At 34.5% G+C, this 20,520-nt stretch overlaps 1 protein-coding gene across 4 annotated transcripts in view; it reads right to left on the bottom strand.

Moving 5' to 3' along the window:
- Positions 1 to 20,520, bottom strand: part of LOC119545109 (spermatid perinuclear RNA binding protein) — a 227,134-nt gene that overhangs the window by 50,399 nt on the left and 156,215 nt on the right. For all 4 annotated transcript variants that reach the window (XM_037850717.1, XM_037850716.1, XM_037850715.1 and 1 more), the window contains exons 3-9: positions 18,848 to 19,068; positions 13,722 to 13,887; positions 9,921 to 10,065; positions 2,659 to 2,750; positions 2,036 to 2,131; positions 780 to 891; positions 49 to 146 (exon numbers count right to left, since the gene is read on the bottom strand). In XM_037850717.1, coding sequence (XP_037706645.1) covers positions 49 to 146; positions 780 to 891; positions 2,036 to 2,131; positions 2,659 to 2,750; positions 9,921 to 10,065; positions 13,722 to 13,887; positions 18,848 to 19,068 — 930 coding nt within the window. The remainder of the gene's footprint in view (positions 1 to 48; positions 147 to 779; positions 892 to 2,035; positions 2,132 to 2,658; positions 2,751 to 9,920; positions 10,066 to 13,721; positions 13,888 to 18,847; positions 19,069 to 20,520) is intronic.

The raw sequence follows: 20,520 nt of genomic DNA, 5'->3' as shown, positions 1-20,520 counted from the left end.
TCAGAAAATAAAGTTACAATATCCCTCTCATAAATCACAGTATTCTACCTGTGCACTGTGGGTAATATCTTCTTTTTGTTGAACGGTCATATAGCTCAGAGCATCTGTTGGGTCTCGCTCACAAGGATCATGAAGACCAGGACCCCCTTTGGCAAAAGCAAAACACAAGTAACATTAAGAACTTAGTTTAAAATTCAGTAAACTAACTCAAGAGAGAGAAAAAAACAGCTCCTCAGCTGAGGAGCTAAGTTCAAGTCTGCTCTATTAAGTGGAGGAAAAAGGACACATTCATTCTCACTATGTTTAGCACTTAAATGTACTTATTTTCTGGAAGTCACCTGCATATCTAAGGACAAAATTGGGTTTACTCTGAAAATTTAGAAATGATGAATCATCCAAATTTTTAAAGGGATTACATATGAAAGATCAGACCAAATTTAATTTTTCTAAATTTAACACCAGACTGCAAACAGAATGAACTTCATACATTTTAACCAAACATCTGCATTTTCAAATTCAGAGTTCTAGGTAAAGCAAATTCACAGGAGACACAATATCTTATTAGTACCTTTTATGTTAGTACATATAAAACACAAATTACAATTACTGAGTTTTATAACACTTTTCCAATACTCATTCTAGTTGCTAAAAATTCCAAGTGCAATAACTCCTATGCATCATTTTCCTGTACAGAAGACAAATTTAGCATATACTTAGAAAAATAAACTAAAAAATGAGATTTTTCTGATTCTTCTGCCTCCAGAGTTTGAAACCCTTACCAGGAAGTAGTATTCCAGATGCCAAACACTCCATTACTCGTCTCAAGGCCTCCCCAGCGCCCAAAGGTCTATTACAAGTACCTATAGACTTTTCACATATAAGCTCTAGTGGCTAGAAGATATTAAATTACAAATTAGTACATGCACCAAGTGTTAAAAGGATTCCAGTTAAACGTGAGCTGACATTTCTATCTACAAGGGAGGCCAAAAAGTAAAAGTCAATTTAACATTTAGGGTCCCCTTAACTTTGCCCCCATAGATGTGATTATCAACATTTACCCTAGTCACAGTTTTTAAATCGAGCATTTTTAGATGACATTTTCAAAAAACATTTTTAATATCAAAACTTTATTTTCAGTTATCTTGAAAGGATCACTAAAGAAACTATGGTCACCTAATTGATTTAACAAAGATTTCATAAGACTTTACATAAGTTATTAATAGCTAATAACTAATCAATGTACAAACCCAGCCCACTTATCTCCCACTCAACTTAAGAAACACTCAAACCACAAACACCTCAATGTAAGTTCAAGACTTCATTTCAGACAGTATGTCCCAAATACCACAATTTGAATTTACAAAGGACCAAATCTCCATATTTAAAGAACTAAAAACTCATAATACTATATCAAAGGAATATCTGCTAGATCAATTTATAAATGATCTTTACAGCTTTATTTAACTTGTTTTATAATGTTAATTCTGTCTTGATTGGGTCAGGCAAAATAATTTCCAAATAAGTTTTATAATATACATTTTATACTATATCCATATTCAGGTTAAGTATACTGTTTGACTTTACTTACTAACATGAATTTATTTTAAGTGTCTACATTAAAAGAGAAAAGAAAAGAAGGTATAAGGATTCTTTTACTGGCATAACAGGTAACTTTTGTTGCAAACAGAAGTAGGCACTAAAAGAGAAACGTGCCATTCAAGCAAGCTTTCATGGGCAGTAGGTGAAAAGTGACTATACAAAGTAAAATGTAGGAATATATTTGCTTCTAAAAGTACAGAACCTTTTTGTCATTAAAAATATCTCAGGCTCTGTTACATGAATATGACGAGATAAAAGAGACAGGTTGTATGCACACAAAAAAATAATTAAAAAGTTGCTTCATTTTTTTCCTAGAGCAATAGATAATGCATACCTTAGTTAATTCAGAACAGCTATTTTACAGTAACATAATTTCTATAGGGTTTCTTCTGACTACAGCTTCAGAATTTGCTGTCAATCATGTTTAAGTACATACCCATCCTTTTAATGGTGCCCACGTGGGAACTCTGTTGCACAAATCACGCAGAATACGCAGGACAATTACACATGATTTTAATCCATTTGCCCTTGCCTAAAACAAACAAAATGATTCCAATATCCCTGTGAAGTTTATTTTTCATTTTAAGCACAATGATCAAGGATAAGTTCTTCAAAGTGAATACTAATCTGCCAATCATTCATCAATTATCAAGCAAACCAAAAATTCAAGTTATTAAAAGTAGTAAAATTTTAGTTTATAAAAGGCAGATTTAAAAGTAAAAGAATAATATTAAAATACAGCTTTTTAAACCTTGTGAAAACCCCTACGTATCTTAACTTTGAGCTTTTCTCACCCATGTTTTTATTTTATAAGGCATTATGTAAAATTCAGAGTACTAAGCCACAAAGTATTATATGATAATAAAATATCATTGACTATAGTAGAAGCTAAAGTAGACACTTTACCTAAACTAATTCATTTACTCCTACAGCAACAACCCTATGAGGTAGAAAGTACCCCCAATTTTATATATTACACAGAACCCATTAAGTGGCAAGTCCTCGAAATAAAACCTACCCCAGGCTACAATAACTATAAGATAATAACAAAGAGCCAACCTGAAACCATTTGGCATGTCGGAGCGATGCCAAGGCGTTCAGGCATTTCTGCCTGTCCAATAAATCCGGAGGATCTTTCATCGCAACATTTTCTGATGGTAAAATAGGACAAAGAGAGACATATACAATTTGACCAAGGGGTTCCTGTCAAATTGCCAACAACAAAAAATAAAAAGAACAGCAGCATTTGAGTGAACTAGTAAGACTCCCAGAAGATTCCATGATTATTGTGTTTAATGCTTTTTTTTTTTAATTACATATACTATGATTACTTATGTTAGCCGTTAGAGTATTCTGTGCCCAGATACAACAGGTGCACAAAGGCATTCATTTAGTAAACAAATCAATGACCAATGCTACATGCAATCTGGGATCTTATTAAGCAAGTACATCACAGGGCACAAAATAAGTACACAGCACTTTTTCCTTTGGCGGGGTGTGAAGAGGGGAAATCCAGGACCAAAGGCACAAACAGCTTTTTTTTTTATAGAAGGGAGTTTGACCGCTGATCAGTTCCTAAGGAAAACTGGGGCTTTTTAACATAATAATCAATTTGAGATGTATTCACTCAGAAGACATTGAATATGGCAATTTCTTTTTAACAACTAAATAAACTCATCCAATAAGATGACCATTAATAGAAGCTTTGCCTCAGTGATGAGGAGATAAATCCCTCAAGTATCACTTTGGAGTTCTCTCATCATTTCTTTTCTAAACCAAACTTATTTAAACTACAAACATAAAACATATTTCAAGTGTTATGTACCTATTTAAAAGGCAGCAAGAATATTGCCTAATTACAGCTATCTGAATTAATTTAGCAGTCTAAAATTGGATTAGATCACCCAAAGCAGCGAACTTAAAAATCCAAACATCTGATTAACAATAAATACCCATACTTAGAGAAGATATCACATAATACTAATCCAAACTTGGAAATCCAAATTTATTTTCTCTAAGCTACTTGAAAGTAGGTTTTAAAATTTCTGAAGACTTGGGACATTTAAATGCATACAATATACAAATGTTTCTTGGGGAATAATTCTTTGTCTAATCCAATTAAGTCAGATTCACTGTTTTCTTTTAAGAATGCTCTTAAATGTAGGAGAGCCCACCAAGATCTCTTCCCAGCATAATCATGATAGCAAGAGACATGGTAATAGGTTTGTGTGGATCAACTTATATCATGCAAACCTTTTTAAATGGGAGACAGGATCACTAATACTTATTGTTTTCCTCAGTTATTACAGGACTCTATTATGGCAATTTCAATGTACATTCTAATTGATCAAATGTTATTTACTAAAACTGATCTATTAGAGGAAGAATTGTGGTTCTCTTAACTGGCTACAACACTCTCAAGGCTGAAGTGCTACAAACTTATTTTCTGACCAGATGAGCTCTACAGCAGATATTTGCATTGTTTCCATTTGCCCCTACCAACAAATCACAATACAGGGTTTCATTTCAATATCCCCTTTTCTCATAAAAGGGAAGCCTCAAAAAGAACTGCGCAGATTTATTTATAAAAAAAATAATAGGGGTATTCAATTCATAGGTGATCTAGCTCTTTGACTTAATAATTTTGTGTTTACAGTGACACAAAATACACAACTAACTCATTTAATGTTTTCATGACAAAATGTTTATCAGTGGTCAATACAATCATCTATGTAAAGCTCACATACCAGGTAAAACTACCATAAATGAATGATTAGAATCTTTTTAAAAATTAGACATGGCAAAGGTTGACTGACTGCTAAGTAATATTAATCCCAAGAAAAGGTATGGATCATGCTTATTTTTAAGACATCAATTTTTAAGTTAACACTGAGGCAAGCTAAGTTTTATTCTATCATTTAACCAAGTATGGATGTCAGGAAAAGGAGAGTGGGGCAGAAATTTGGATAGGAAAAGACAAGGCAAAACAAAGCATTTTTTTACTTTCAGTGTCCAAGTGTATAATAACATCTAACTCATTCTGACGTAAATATTTTTAAAGGGGGACAATGGGAAAAATAGCGAGACAAATCTTCCCATCCCAAAGTGTGATGATAACTACAACTGTTCCAAAAAAAAAAAAAAGGAGGTAAGGAGGCTAAGGGGGAACATCAGCCACAGACAGTCAACATTTGGAAGCAGTAGATTCTATTAAAAAGAGATGAAAGGGACAGGCAGTGAACAGAAGACTTGTACCAGATTCCCTTTTACATCATCATCAGAATGAACTTGTTTCTTCATGCTCCGATAATCAAAAAGTCAAAAGATTCAAAATATTTCAATACTCATGTGGTGGCAAACAGCAGAGGAGATATAATAATTCATCTTATTTTATCTTCCTCAAAGTTTCTTACATTGAAACAATAAAAATTCATATGGTACTGCAGTGTTATTTACAAGCCCAGCTTGTCTATTTATTTTATATGATTAGTAACATACAGTTTTGTATATTTCTTTCAGTTAAAAAAAATAACTTCCTTAATGTGGGATCACAGAATTGCTATTGGGACAACTACTACTTTTGGTAGCAGAATCTCAAGTTTAATATTTCTGAATTAACTTTATGTTTCAAGTGCGTGAGGAAGCAGAGTTTTTCTGATTAAAAAGGGATCTTGAAGTCCTTACTAATTAAGAACAATGGAACTGTGATTCATTCAATTTATTCCCACAGTGACCACTGAAATAGATAAGAAACAGCATAATGTGCCAAAAAGTAGGTGGGGAGTAGGGGTGGGGACAGGCAAATAGCAATGAAAAATAGTTTTAAAAGTGTATTACTCAGTAACATGGCATCAGGGCATGAAGGTACATACAACATTCTGAATAATGGAAGCACTGTGAAAAAGAAGTCCATTAGGCCTAACTTTTTATTTGGCTAAATAGTTTATTTGGCTAAAGGTTAGATCAGTGACCAGAATCACGCCATACTGAAGGAAATGTTGGTCAGTTTCTCATGCAAGCTCTGCCCCCACTAACAAAAACAATATACTGGAGATGAGGTTGAAACAAAGCCAGAACATAACTGTGTTAGGCAATAGCTACATGTATGTGGAACCTGGACTCTTCAAAATAAAATAACTAAGTTGGATTATCATAAGGGCTCCTTGACAATCTGGATAAAGCTGAGCTACTGAGTTCAGGCTGAAAGAACTTCCTGATTGGCCTGAAGACCTCCTGGTAACCCCTTCTCTTGAGACCCCTGAGACTTTCCGGAGAGAAAGACATAATGCTCCAAGCCACTGTCTAAGTAAAACATCAGGACACAATAGTATGGACAGGAAAATGCAGCAATAAGGTGGAACAGAGAGAGCACATTAGTAATGTCACTCGGTATGACTTTTTTCTTCAATACCTCAATAGAAAATCAACCACTGGAAAGATAATGGTTAAAAATTTGCCCTGGATCGTATCAGTCTAGCAGCTGTGGAAGGTAGGAAAATAAAGCATGAAGCATCATTATAATCCCAGCTGTCATTTCTAACTTTGAGAAGCTACTGCCTTGACCCCAGCTGGATTCATGCTAGTGAACGTGGATGTTGCCAGTGTGAACTTCTAATGCAAGACACAAAAAAGTACATAAACTCAGGCAACTTCTCCGTGACCCCCTGAAATCTTTCCCTATCCACCTGGCTTTAAATTGCATTATAAAAATAATTAACAGCTGATTTATCACCCCCAATACCAAGAACAACTTCTGGTTTAAAATGACAAGCACCAAAAGAAGCTAAGATTGTGTGATGCTCAGAATAACTAAATCACCTAAAGCATTCATACACTCATTCCAGAGAGTAAAAGAAAAATAGACTGCACTTAAGAGTCAGAGGAGCTGGGTAAAATCAGACTTTCCTCATTTATAAAACAGGGCAATTATCTACCTCACAGAGTTGCTGTGAGAGTTAAATAATGCATGAGGAAGCACTTGGTTATAAAGTACCTTAACACTATTCAATCAATGTATATTGTTTGAGTTCTGAGATGCCCGTTGTTAATGTTTTTTACATACTAGGGATAAGTCCTTTTTTTTTTTTAAATAAATAAATCAGACAATAAGATTGCTACCTAAATTCATTTAACAGACTCTTTTATTCATCACCTCCAATGTACAAAGTACGATGCTAGGTTCTAGGGATAAAGGGATGAAAAAGACACCTACTCTTCAACAAGTCATAAGCTATATAGTAAACCAGCTTATTAATAGCACTGCAGCAAATTCAGTATACCAATTACAATACTACACTTCAGTGGATGTTTAAGAGTTTAACCACCATCTTTAGGGTCAGTTCTTCAGACCTGTTACATACACTCTATTCTCACTGTTAACACAAGGCAATGTGAGTAGGTTGGGTATGCTCAAGAAATCTTTCAAGTACATTGAGGAACTTACCACTATTTATTGAACAACTACTTTGTGTGGGTATTATACAAGTCACATTACATAACTTCTCTCACTTAACCTCAGCACAACTCTTTGAGGTATTTATTAACCACATTTTAAAATGAAGGAACCTACTGAAGGTCACACAGCAATAGCAACTAACAAGAGTTTAAAATCCAAATGCCAAGGTTTTTTCTTCTATGCCTTCTTTAGCAGGAAAGAGGTAGTAATGGGAAAATGGGACCTTCAAGTAGAGGGCTAAAATATGGAGAGAAGATTTACAGCATAGGAGGCAACTTATCTGAGAAATAGTAAACAATACTAAAGAGATTTACTATATAGTCTGGCAATTTAAAATGTAAAGGGTGGTTTGAAATGAGTAGATTCACTTCTGCAGACATATCCCTTAGGAGGTAAGTTTGATGGCTCTTAATATCACACAGTCCTCCAGTTCTGCCTGCTCTCAACCATGCTTTTTTACTTTTTCCAGGTTTAAAGAGAAAGATGTGAAGCATATATGTATGGTGCCTTTGTTTGTTTCCTTGTTTTGGAGGGGTGTGTAGGGAAGTTGGGATACTATATTTTGTGTATTTCTTTTTTCAACTTTGAGAAAGAAAAGGAGTAGAGATGAGAAAAGGGAGTATCTTCCAGTCCTAGAAATTCCTGGAACCTGAATGAATCTTGTGCTTTCATCCCATGCAGCTGAAAAGAACTATACCATTTCTATATAGTGGTAGAAAACAAAGTTTTATATAATTACATAGCCCAGGTCTCAAACACACAATGATGCTTGATCCTCCAAGTTGCCAAAGAACACACAAAGCTGCTAGCACAGAGCAAAAAAAATTGTCTTTGACAAAGCCCAGGTTAGACTGAATGAGCAAACTACAAAAGGTACCAAGTGAGTTAACAGGACAGGGAGGTTAAGGACAATGCAGAAATGGCAAAACAAATCTTTATGCTATTCAAAGGTAAAGAAAGTAACAGGTGTAAAACATTAGACCCAAGGTGATTTTTTCACCTTACCTGGTCCCATATAATGGTATTTGTCAGCTTGTGAGATCCAGTTCATAAAGAGGTTTTAGATCCTTTAGTAACCCAAACAGCTTGAACAGAAACTATGACCGCCTCTCCTTTATTTCAAATTCCATTCTATAATAAATAGTGCTCTAGAAAGGGTGCAGTATGCTAAGAATCTGTTTTCAGCTTCTCTGAATAGAAAGCAAAGTGATAAAGGCAATAGACCAAGCTTAAGGCTGTTGCTGAATGCTATGACAAAATCCCATGTAAATATACAAAACCATAGACAAAAAAGAAGCCTGATGTTCCCTTAATATTTTCAAAGAAGTAATGTAAAGGATGCCTACAAGTAAACATATAATTAACCTAGTCTTTGGCAACTTCAGTCTTTTTCCTGTTCCCCCTAAACTCAAGCAGTTTTGAACAATGCCTATAATTATAACTATACTTAGAAATGGTTGGTTTTACACTAGAGGGGCACGTAGAATACAGTTTATCAGAATAAACATTTATCTTGACACTGCAGGTATCCTTTTGTAGTTCTCCAGTTAATGGTGAACAGTAAAGCTGTTAAAGAAATTAAGCCATTTAAGACTGGTTCTTCAGAGGTACTATAGATATATACAACAAAAAAAAAATAAAGGCATAAACCCAATTATAGATGATATGTACTTTGATTTTTAAAAATGACTCATAAATGTGTCTGGTTTGTATCTCTTGGAAATGGTAAGCTGATTTTAGTTAGTTCAAAAAACTTTTTTTTAAGGAGTCTATCACTTTTAACAAGAGTGACACGAGTCATGTCTACCAAACTCAAAACTGTAATTTCGCTAGTAAATGTCTCTACCCTTATCACCTATATGAAATAAACTAAGAAACTGACCAATATTTCTTACCGCACTGGTATTTCAGGTAGGGGAGGAAGCAATGGGACTTGTTGAAAGTCTACTGGTGAAAAAATAGCAACAGGGATTCCCCACTGGCCCAGATAGGCCGAAGTGCCTCTGAATTGTCATGACAAAGAGTGGCCAGTTGGTCAAAGATCGGATGACACAGGAGAAATATCACATGGCAAGTTTCTAGGGACAGGACTGAGAGGCAGAAACAAGTTAACTTGACAGGATAAAAACATCAGGAAAAAAAAGCCCAGCACAGCTCCATCACTACTTTATAAAACTAGTCATAATTGAATAGATTTCCCATTCTACTTTTATAAGGATGCCAGGACAATACAGCAACTCTTTTTAACTTTAGAGGAAAGACATTTTAAAGCATATTTCCACATATATCATACTCAAAATGTTAATAGGATAAAAACCTCCTAGAAAAAAAATTACTAAAAGTTATTTACTAAAGCAAAAACAATCTCCCAATTTACATCTTTTACTTATAAGGCAAAGCTACACAGGGGCAATTAAGAACACCATAAATCCTACAAAGTTATGTACTGTTAGAAATCAAGGGCAATGAGCAAGTGAGCAATTTTGAAACAATAAATGAGTAAATATGAAAACAATACTGTTTTGGAGCCATTTAATCCTGAAATCTGACCATTAAAGCAAACTACACAGAATATCTTGACTGTTACCAACAATTTAACATAATACCAAAGTAAAGTGAACAGAAATGTTACAGAAATTAAGAGTTGAAACCAACATGATAAGCACAGCTTTCTGAATTAATATTTTATATTTTGAAGTTATACATCTTTGCAAAATATACTGATTAAGTAGAAAGAGAGCCATTAAAAGTATTATGGTGGCATTGAACAAATAAAGGCAGTTACTTCCTAAAACCATAACGCATAGCTAACATAGCATTCAAGAGAGGTCTCAGATGAACAAAATAAAAAATTATATACATGTACCTCCATCTTTCTTCTCCAATTCGTCCCTAATTAGAGGGGAAGTAAGTATCACCTTCAAAGTTAGCGTGGGTTCCTTTATATTCTGAATTATGATAGATGCCTCATTTACACATTGCTCCACTTGGTATTTCTCTTCTGTGAGTTTCTGAAAGTCATCAAGATTTGAAAACAACATCCAGTTAATTAGATTAAAATTTTAAAAAATGAATGTTTGCCCCTCAGTTCTCAAATGTTATTAACTATCTGAATTACTATGCCAAAGCACTGAAGTCCTTAACTAGTTCTTTAAGTTGGGGATAATAATTCTTTCTCCTCTCAACTCAGAAATAAAATCTCTTTCTCCATCTCTCAAAAAGCAACTGTAATGTAAACCATCTATACAATTATTAAACAATATTTAACACTATTCTTTCTAGTATTTGAAAGAAAAATGCCAGCAGCATCATTTATGTGATAAAGGGTACATTGTTGTTCCTGAAATTACTATACAGAACTACTGTAGAATAATAAACAGCTGGGAGTGTTCTCTAAAACAAGCAAGAGAGCAGCTTAAACAAAAACTCCTACTTGGCAAAGATTTACTAATATAATAGTATCTCAATTTTTTAAGAGAATCAAGTAAGCACCATGAAAAAGGATCTCTGCACAGTTACTCACCAGTGAAAAATGAATATAAACAAGTAACTTTCCTTCTCTGATGACAGCTTTCAAGAGATAATTAAGAACTACCATTATGGGATGAGTCATTTGACATCCACAGGGAAACTTAAGTACATTGCTTCATTTAGCATACAATTATAAATACATAATTTAAGGGCCTTCCACAAAATAATCACCCAATTATGGTTATATATCATACAGGGCCTTTCTTGGTGGTGAAATTTAGTATCTATTACCTGACATAAAATAGCCAAACAGAATGAAGACCCTACTAGATCTCTGCCCATCACTGTGCATTAAAACAACTCAAAGCCATTTACATAAAAAATAGCATTTCACCATTAAACATTCCCACGAAGGGATAGGAAAGAGAAAACCCATTATCCTAATTTTGAATATAAGAAATCTAGAAAAGGAAAGGCCACACAGTGAAATGAAAGAAGCAGAACTAGGATAGAGAAAAAACAGAAAACTGTTTACTTTCATTTTGCCACTCAGAGCAAAATGTCTATCAGAGAATAAATCACTTAATTTTTCAACTATGAATGCAGATCATAGTTGAACAGACACAAAGTAATAAACATATGGTATGAGATATGAGCTAGACTAATTTTAAGTGATTTCTTTTTTTGAACATTCTTCTCCTTTGTTCAAGGAAGTTCTAAAATCACCCTGGAAAAGACTATGTAGGAAAAAGGTAAACTACAGCCTCAATTAATTAAAGGTGCTCAAATAACTGAAAGTTTTGCTATGGTAAGTACTCAAGAGAAAGATCTTTAATTCGTAAGAAAACAAGATAGTATCAGAAACTAGTTTCAAAGACCTAAAGATATTTACATCTACTATTAGTTTTCTTTTCTCTGGCCTAAAACAGCTCAGTCTCTTCAATTCTGAGATGGTTTACACAGCCTGCACTGGATCGCCCCCACCCCCAAACATTTGCTGGCTCATTAAGAATATTTTAAAACTGATGGTGCCCAAAAATAAAGACTCTCACTCAGGAGATAATGCAGAATTCACACAGTTGTGATCTGCACAGAGAAAGCTCTATTAATGCAGATTCAAGCTTGGCACAATATCCTGGATCTTCAATACTGGAGAGATGTGACAGACTTTCTGAATGAGAATTCTGACTTATTATAGTACTGTTTCTTAACCGTTTTCAACCCTGACACTCCTGAGGAACATGCTCACTTTCATGGGAAACAGAACTTAACTACAGGGAACAGAAAGTGAAAAGGTTGAAAAAAACCTTTAGGTTGTCATTCTATCATGCCCCTAATATTTCTGACCCTTTGAGCATCACTTTCTTTTGACCCCAAAGAAACAAAGTTCACTATACTATACCTAAAGCAGAAATATAGATTAGATTTTGTGCTGGTTTGAATCTACTATGTACTCCAGAAAAGACAACGTTCTTTTAATTCATTCTTGGGAGGGCAGACCTATTGTGGGTGGAACCTTTGGGTTAGGCTATTTCAGTAGAGATGTGATCCAGTCCATTCAACGTGGGTCTTAATCCTCTTGCTGGAGTCCTTTATGAGAGGATGAAAGACAAATGAAACAGACAGAGCTCAGGGAAGCTAAGAGAGAAACGCCCAAAGATATTTGGAGACAGTCAGTGAAACCAGAACCAAGAGAGAAGGATCAGCAGACATTGCCATGTGCCTTCCCATGTGATAGAGGAACCCCAGATGCCATCAGCCTTTCCTCAGAGAAGGTATCTTCCTTCTGATGCCTTAATTTAGACATGTGCATGGCCTTAGAACTGTAAATTTGACACCTAATAAATTCCCATTGGAAAAGCCAACCCACTTCTGGTACACTGCATTCTGGCAGCTTTAGCAAACCAAAACAGATTTGAAAACAATACAAAAGAGAATTGAAACAAGAGAAGTTTTAACATTCCAAGAACAAAAAGTAGAGTTGGCCAAAAGCTCAACACTGAGCTTACCATTTCTTAAGACTTTATATTGTACTACATAATGCCTATCACTTTCCTTCCCCAAATGATAACAAAAGCACTGAAAAAAGGCAAACAAAACAAGAACCTTAACCCTATGAAAAGACCATAAAACATAATTCTCCATCAAAATTGAAATGGGAAAGCAAAATATGTTCAACCATTTAGAAAAACTTACCTTAAGATATAAGGCAGAATGATAAAAAATAAATAATAATAATGATATAAGGGAAGGTGTCAATAGTTTCAGGAATCACAGACAAAAAAATCAAGTAGATGATCATGAAGGTCAGTTGGTAAATATGAAGAAAATGATACAGTAACAAAGCTAACAAAAACTAATTTAGAATTCTAATTACTTGGGGTAAAAAAAGAACCCTTTTACAAGAAACACAAATAAAAGAAACCAATAGAAGAAAAGGGAGCATTCAACAACTTAAAATTTAGATTTTGTGGGCTGACACCTGTTTTATGCAAGGACATAAGGACTAACTGATGTGAAGTTATCAAAAAAGCTGTAATCTAATTAGACTAATAGCACAAATCTAAAACTGAAAGATGATCTCGGTTTCCCAAGGAGTCCTGCAATGAGCCCTTTACAGTAGGCAGGCTGGCAGGGCAGGCTCTAGGGTAACCAGAGCCCATACTGGCTGCTGCCTTCAGCCCTGAGGCAGCCTTCAGCAGCATCCTCCAGGAAGCATACCCACATTAAAATGTTCTAAATGCATCACGATGTGAAAAAAGTTGGAAACAAGGAAATCAGTAGTGACTTTTCATGAATAGAAAGGCTGGGATAACTGTTATTTATTTTAGAAGTTATCATCTATGAAAGTTTATCTAGGCACTTTTCAATCTTTCAATTCCTTTATGCATTATACCAACCCCTTCAAGAGTTTTATAATGCTGAAAAACCTAGTGTGAAAATCAGGAAGACTCAGCAAGACACAGCTAAAAAGTATAAGAGTTTACCTTAACAGCACCTTAATTTGGTAAATATATCCTGAGTATTAATTCCCAGAGTTTGGTTGAAATGTCACGGATTAGTCACTGACTCAGAGTAGCAGTACTCCTTTTTTCTGTACCTACCCTTACTATTATCTTTCTCTTGCTATTGAATTCATCAAGGTCACTGCCTTTTTACAAATTCTCCTAGAGGTGCAGTTCAACACTGTACTCACCTGAATCTGAATTGGAAGATTATCTTTGACTGTGTTTAACAGGGTCTCTGTGGGTTTGTCTTTGCACATTAAAACCAGCTCCAAGTCCATATCATCTTTAATCAGCAAGCCTTTTGCAACCAGGCCAATCCTCATTACACCACACAATGTCCGACCACCTTGATCCCTAAAAATAAAAGTCTGAATGATTACTTTTACTAACTATTCCCCAAACTCTAACTTAATCACCACTGACTAGATTAAAAAAAAAAAAAAAAAAAAAACAACCCACAAACAAAAAAAACTAAAATCCACAAGTGTGGACTTTATGTACAAGTGTGCATATCCTAGATACACAAACGAAATAAGGGAGTATGTAAATCCAGACATCTAGAAAATCCATGGAAGTCGGTTTCAGATTTAAGGGTCAGAAAGCATCTCTCTTCCCTGAGGGATCAATAGGTTGTCTATTTCAGACTACATGGATTTTTTAATTCTTTACTACATCTATATATTGCTTAAGAAAAGCCAAAATATGGTATCACCACGAACATTTTGTCAAATTGTTTTTCTTAAACCTTCTATTATATTTTAATAGCAATTAAAGAGCATCAGAGAGGAAATCTAAAAACCTGCATCCTACTCCTGATGGTGCTTGCTGGCTCAGTATCCACAAACTATAAAATGGCTATTCGCTATATGAGCTATAGTCCCTTATAACCACATCATTCTAGAAATCCACAAAAGCTTATGGGGAAAGCAGAATAATATGGTACCAGTACACAGCAGAGGAAGAAAGGAACACACCAAAGATATCTGCCAATATTTGCATTTCAAACCCAGTAGTAGCTAAAAGAATAGACACTCAACAACCATCAAGTCATGAATGGTACACAGCAAAAAATGCTCATCCATTCTTGGTATTAATTCTAAAAGTTTCTTGTTGGTTCATTTCCCTTAATTACAAGTGAAAATGTTAACCAACAAATTATTTGTCAGTCAACAAATAAGCAAGCGCTTGAGTATGGAAAGCATACTAAAGGTGATCCAGTCTCTCCACTCCCAATTTACATACACTGCATTTAAGAAACAGGACAAAGCACTAGCAGATTAAGCATCACAAAACTCTGCTTAAAAAGAGAAGAGAAAGTAACACATGAGAATGGACTGCATGCTATATATTCTCATTAAAACCTCACAACAAACATTCATATGGAATACAGAAATGTGAACTTCCTGTAATTGTTCAAGTTCACAAGGAGAGTAAAATGGTGAAGCCTAAGCCTGGATTAAAACACAAGTTGTTTGACTACAATGCTCAGGTTCTTTACATTATACGGCTGCTTCCAAAGTTCAGACGTGGGAGAGGTCAAAGTTGGAGAGATCAAAGCAAAGCAACCTCAAAGTGTGACTTCAGCAGAGTCTTGATTTGGTTACGTAGAAAAAATCATTCTATCTGGAGGTAAAGATTCAGCAGAGTTGGCAAAAGACAGCAGCATAGAGAATGAAATGAAGAAGCGAAGGAAACAAAGTGGCAGTGGAGATAAAACAAAAAGTTATGAATAATCCAGCCACTAGTTCAGTGCCTGGCACACATTAGGGACTCAGTAACATTAAATCAATGAAAAATTATAAAGGTGGTACATGTATAGAAAGAAACAGGATTTTAAAGCAAGTGACCCACGTGTAGGAAATTATTTTAATATTAAGAATAGTCACTTTTCATCATGAAGAAGTTAGCATGGTCATTGTCAAAATATCCCTGAAGACTGAGAGAATGATCAAATGAGGAGTTGTTGTAACAGAGAAGACAGGATTTAACAAATGATGATTACTGAATCATTATATAAATAGTTCTTTGTAGTCTCTAATGTATTAGAACAGCTAGAAGGAAATACCTGAAAATTGTGGAACTGTAATCCAAACCATACTTCAAAATTTGCTCTATAACTACATGTTAAACTGTATTCTGAAATTTATTACTCTTCTGATACATGTTATATTTCACAAAAAAATGTTAAAAAAAAAAAAAGTCATCTTTGATACTTCCTTCCTCTGTACCCATGCCCTCTCATCCTCTCATTCCCACAAATTGTGTACACGTTTATAAATTTTCCCCTCCATAATCACTATCAAAGCACTGCCTTCAAACTAGTTTCTTTTCAGGCTTTTATTACCTTCTCCTCCTAGATTACCTCGATAACCTCCTCTTCGTTGGCCTTCCTGAATAACCTCTGCCACCAGAATAATCTTCTAAAGACACTCATCAGGTGTCAGTCCTCTGCCTATTATTTTCCTTGGCTAACCAACAGATGCTTAAGACATATAGCACACTGGGGGAACAATTTAGAACAGACTACCTTTCGTTCAAATCCTAGCTCTGCCCCTTGTTGCGTAAAGCCAGACGAATTACAAATTTAACTTCTTTGAAACTGTTTCTTAATTTGTAAAACAGCAATAATACTCCCCTCATAGAACGATACTGAGAATTATCACTCAACTTACTGTAAGTTAAAGAATTTAGCCCAGAGACTGGCATAAATTGATAGCTCAATAAACAGCTATTATTCCTTAAACAGCCCCTACACTTTCTCACACCCTGATCTTTGCTAAAGCTTATTTTCCTTTTGCTTTCACTGTCTACCCAAACTGCCTATCCTCTGAACCTATTCCAAATGCTACCTTCTTCTTAAAGCCTTTTCTGATCCCATAACCAGCATATAATTTCCCCTGCTCTGTACTTTCACATCTTATCCTTGGGAAATGGAAGCCTAGATGCTAAGAAAATTGGATCTGGAGCCAGCTAGACATGAGTATGAATCCTGGCTCCATCACACACTTATGGTTCCATGATCTTAAGACATTTAAAGTTTGTCAACCATCCTGAATTACTCTTTTTCGCTAAGTAAATTTGGAGCAGTGAAAATTTCATAAGTAAAATCTGGCTGGGGTGGTAATAATAGAGATTAGCAGGTTTAATGTAAGATAATGTGAAAAATAATATGGTATAATATCTGGCACTCAATAAACTATAGCTATTATTAGCTAGCCAATATTAGCTAGCTTACCAAATTCCAAATCATAATTATGATATACTTGGTCTCATCACCCCTATGTAGAAGACAGCATGATCAAGTGGAGAAACTAAGTCCCAATCAGTCTCAAGTTTGAATAGCGAATCTTAATATCGAAGGCATTGTTAAGCAATACCCCAAACATAGGGAATAACTTGAAAGTAAGAACAGAGGTGTAATATTCCTAATAATACAAATTGTGGGGACCTGTGCAAGTTATTTGACTTCTGAGTCAGTTTATTTTGTATAAATGGGATAATAGCAAAACAAGGTAACACAGTTGTAAAAGCTGTCTAAGAGTGCCTGGCAATAGGTGTATAATAATATAAGCTATCCCTCATATATCATTTTACCCTTTGTAGTACTTAGCACACACCAGGAGCTCAATATATTACCTAACACAATTTTGTTTTTGAAAGATGTGTCTACCTCTGTTTTATACAAAATAAGAATAGAATCAATCTGTACTCCTTGAGTTCCACGACATGCGAAGAATCATAAACAAATGCTAAACTTGAGACTGTTCCACAAAATGGAAAGACTCTACACAGACAACCAAGAGCATCCATAGATACAGCTGTATCAAATATACAAATGAAAGTCTAGAGTACATTATCCTTTAAAAATCTTTAAAACAGTGACCTCACCCATTTAAGCAAAAGTCTATAGGAGTGCTTTCCAAAAGTCTGCCAGCATTGAGAAGAAACAACATTAGAGAAAGATGTATTAAAAAGGCATGAACACATACGCAAGTGTGATTTAAATAAGGAGTACATGATTATTTAATTTGCACAGGAACTCAAATATATACAAGTCAAATTATTAGATAATATTGCTAAATGACATGAACCCCAAATTTACCAGTAAATTTGTAAAGCCATCATCTATATTTGATAATTATTGAATAAATTCATCATATATATTTAAGAAGAAATGATTTATCAAACTAAGACCAAGATTAGATACAATATATTAAGACTTCTTTAAAAAAGTTAAAGAATTATCTTCTTTAGCTAAAAACTGACACTATCTTTCACCTGAAGATGAAAAGGTTAAACTATCTTTTGTTGAAGAAAATCAATTTATCAATACTTTCCCACTATTCTTTATCTACTGTATCACATTGCTTTAGAACTGAAAACTGAAGAAAAATTCCGTAATCTCTGTCCTCAATTTACGAGCTTTGGCCAAAGTAATGTTTTTAAACCTATTAATATAAAACAAATAAGTGTCACCTTTCAAAGTAAGTTATACACTTATTCCAATCATAGTGGCATTACTCAAAACAATAACTTGAAGCTTAGCCTAGCATAAAAAGTTTCATGATCTGACTCCATTATCATTTCAGTTTCGTCTCACTAATCACTACTACTATTAGAAAACTCAGAATACTCGACTATAATTGCTGAAGGGTCTGGTTCCCTCCCATTAGACCTTCATTCATTCCACAAAGATACAGTGAGTATTTACTATATGCAGGCGCTGTGCTAGATCCTGGGAAACAACAAAGTAGACAAAGTCCTTTACCTTACAGAGCTTACACTTTTATCTGGGATATAGAGAGGAAAAATGCACTGTCATAAGCACCCTTAGAAGTAACAATGGGCATAACATTCCAGGATCCTGACTCCTACCTAGTCCAAGTTTAATATGGATCATCCCTTCAAAAATATCTTTAAAATATATTTTCCTGCACGTTTTTTCTACACTAGGATTTTAAAATGCCTAGATCAAAAACACTAGTATTTATTTCAGAATTTAGGAGGCTGAACTAACACAGGAAAGAGATGACATATCAAAACCTTCAAATGTGAAGATTTTAAGAGGCTTAGTACACCCTCAAAAAGGATCCCAAACAGGTCCATCTTCTTTGTCTGACTCCAATCATTATTCCTTTCTTGCTTTCCTTTCAAATTACCTCAGAAAAAAAAATCCACATGACACCTACTTCCTAGTTATAGCCATACATACATGAGAAAACCCAAAGAATCATAATCAAACTTAATCCACTGGGACCCCTCAGGTTTTACCGTGTACTACAGTAAAACATCACAATGGTCAGTTAGTACTTACTTGGAGTAGTTTTCTACGGCCTCATCTTTCTTCACTTCCGTCTCACCCTCTGTTTTTGTGCCTTTATTTGTTTCATCCAACCAATCTGAGACATGTTTAAGAGCACATTCAACAGTAGACACCATATTCTGAACAGCTTCAAGTTCCTCTGGAGATGGATAGATCATTGAATGTTTCACCATAACATGGCGGTCATCATTGGCAAAAGATCGAATAGATCTCTATTAGAAGAAAAAAAGTTAATTATTACTTCAATGAAAGAAATGTTACCTGAAAAGGATTACATATAAATATATTTAAGTCAACTCATAGCATGAATTGTCAAACAGATGAATGTTGCAACAATAAAAAAACTGCTCAGAATGGGAAGTAAAATCCATTCTATTTAACTCTACATCAAAAAATTAGAGAGATTTCATTCATTGTTTTGGTCAAGGTTCACGCAGGTCACAATCGGAGTTCCATACTTGCTATCTTTTAGCTGAACCTAGGCATTCTGAATATCACTTCAGAAAGGGTCATTCATCTCACACATCATCTGCAAGAAACAGACTCTTCCTAGCTTCAAGAGAATGTCTAGTAATATATGATGGTAACTCCAGCCAGTTCTTTCCAAACTGCTGGAGACGTCTGCACCTTGAAAAACTGAAATTTCATAATAGTAATAATGCAAAATACAAAGTTAAATGCAAACACCATAGGAAAACTATGGATCATATTAAAATATTGTTTAATATTTGACATTCAAACCTTTGTGCAAGGTTGTAGTTTTAAAAATAGATTAGCAGGAGACAGCCTAAATTACAGAATAGGGAAAATACACATTGCAAAAGATTCAAATTCCCAAGCTAATTTATAGATTTCATTTTCAATCAAACTCCCCTCAGGATTGATTTACATATACTCAACAAACATAATTTTAAAGCTCATTTGGAAAAAAAAAAAAATCAATGAGAGTATCAAGAAACCAAAACCAAAAAAAGGCAACAATTAAAATAAAATGCTGGCCCAGGAAACTGTAGTACACAGAGCCCAGAAATAGAATGAATTTCATGAGAATTTAATACAGTAGATCATCACACTCATTAGCTACACATTAAAAATCTTTGAATATTTCCAAATTTACAGATATCAAGAAGACATTTATATCATTACACAGCAGAATGAACAAAGATAACTTTGTGCGTTTTCCATAAAGCTGGAAGCACTCAATTTAAAGAGTGTGTCACAGTGTCTTTACTGACGTGAAATTATGTGCTAGTAGATGATAAATACTTTGCTTTTAAGTATTTACTGCCAAATAAAAATTACCAATTATTTACCAGTCTTGCCCTTTTTGTTTTCTTGTTATTTGAGTATCAGTGTTTAAAATCATGACTTTGGAAACTAGCAAATTAACACTACAGTAACATTGTACCCTGTAAGTGAAGAAACTGAAAAGGTATATAATCCTTTAAAATCTTTAATCCCATTATTAAACACAGGACTAAAATCAATCAAAAAGCTTTTTTCTTCCCCTGAGATAAAAACAATCTCTATCTAGTTATTTTTCCTGATTAACTTCCATGACAGGTTTTCCAGTTGGAAACTGTCACAAAGAAACTCACTTTCAATCACTTCATGAGATTTATCAATATATCCCAAAACAAGGAACAAGAAAACAGAAAAGCCAT

This window comes from Choloepus didactylus, chromosome 10 (genome assembly GCF_015220235.1).
Source record: "Choloepus didactylus isolate mChoDid1 chromosome 10, mChoDid1.pri, whole genome shotgun sequence".
Taxonomy (NCBI): domain Eukaryota; kingdom Metazoa; phylum Chordata; class Mammalia; order Pilosa; family Megalonychidae; genus Choloepus; species Choloepus didactylus.
The sequence above is the reverse complement of the archived record's forward strand: the minus strand, read 5'-3'. Positions and strand labels throughout refer to the sequence as shown.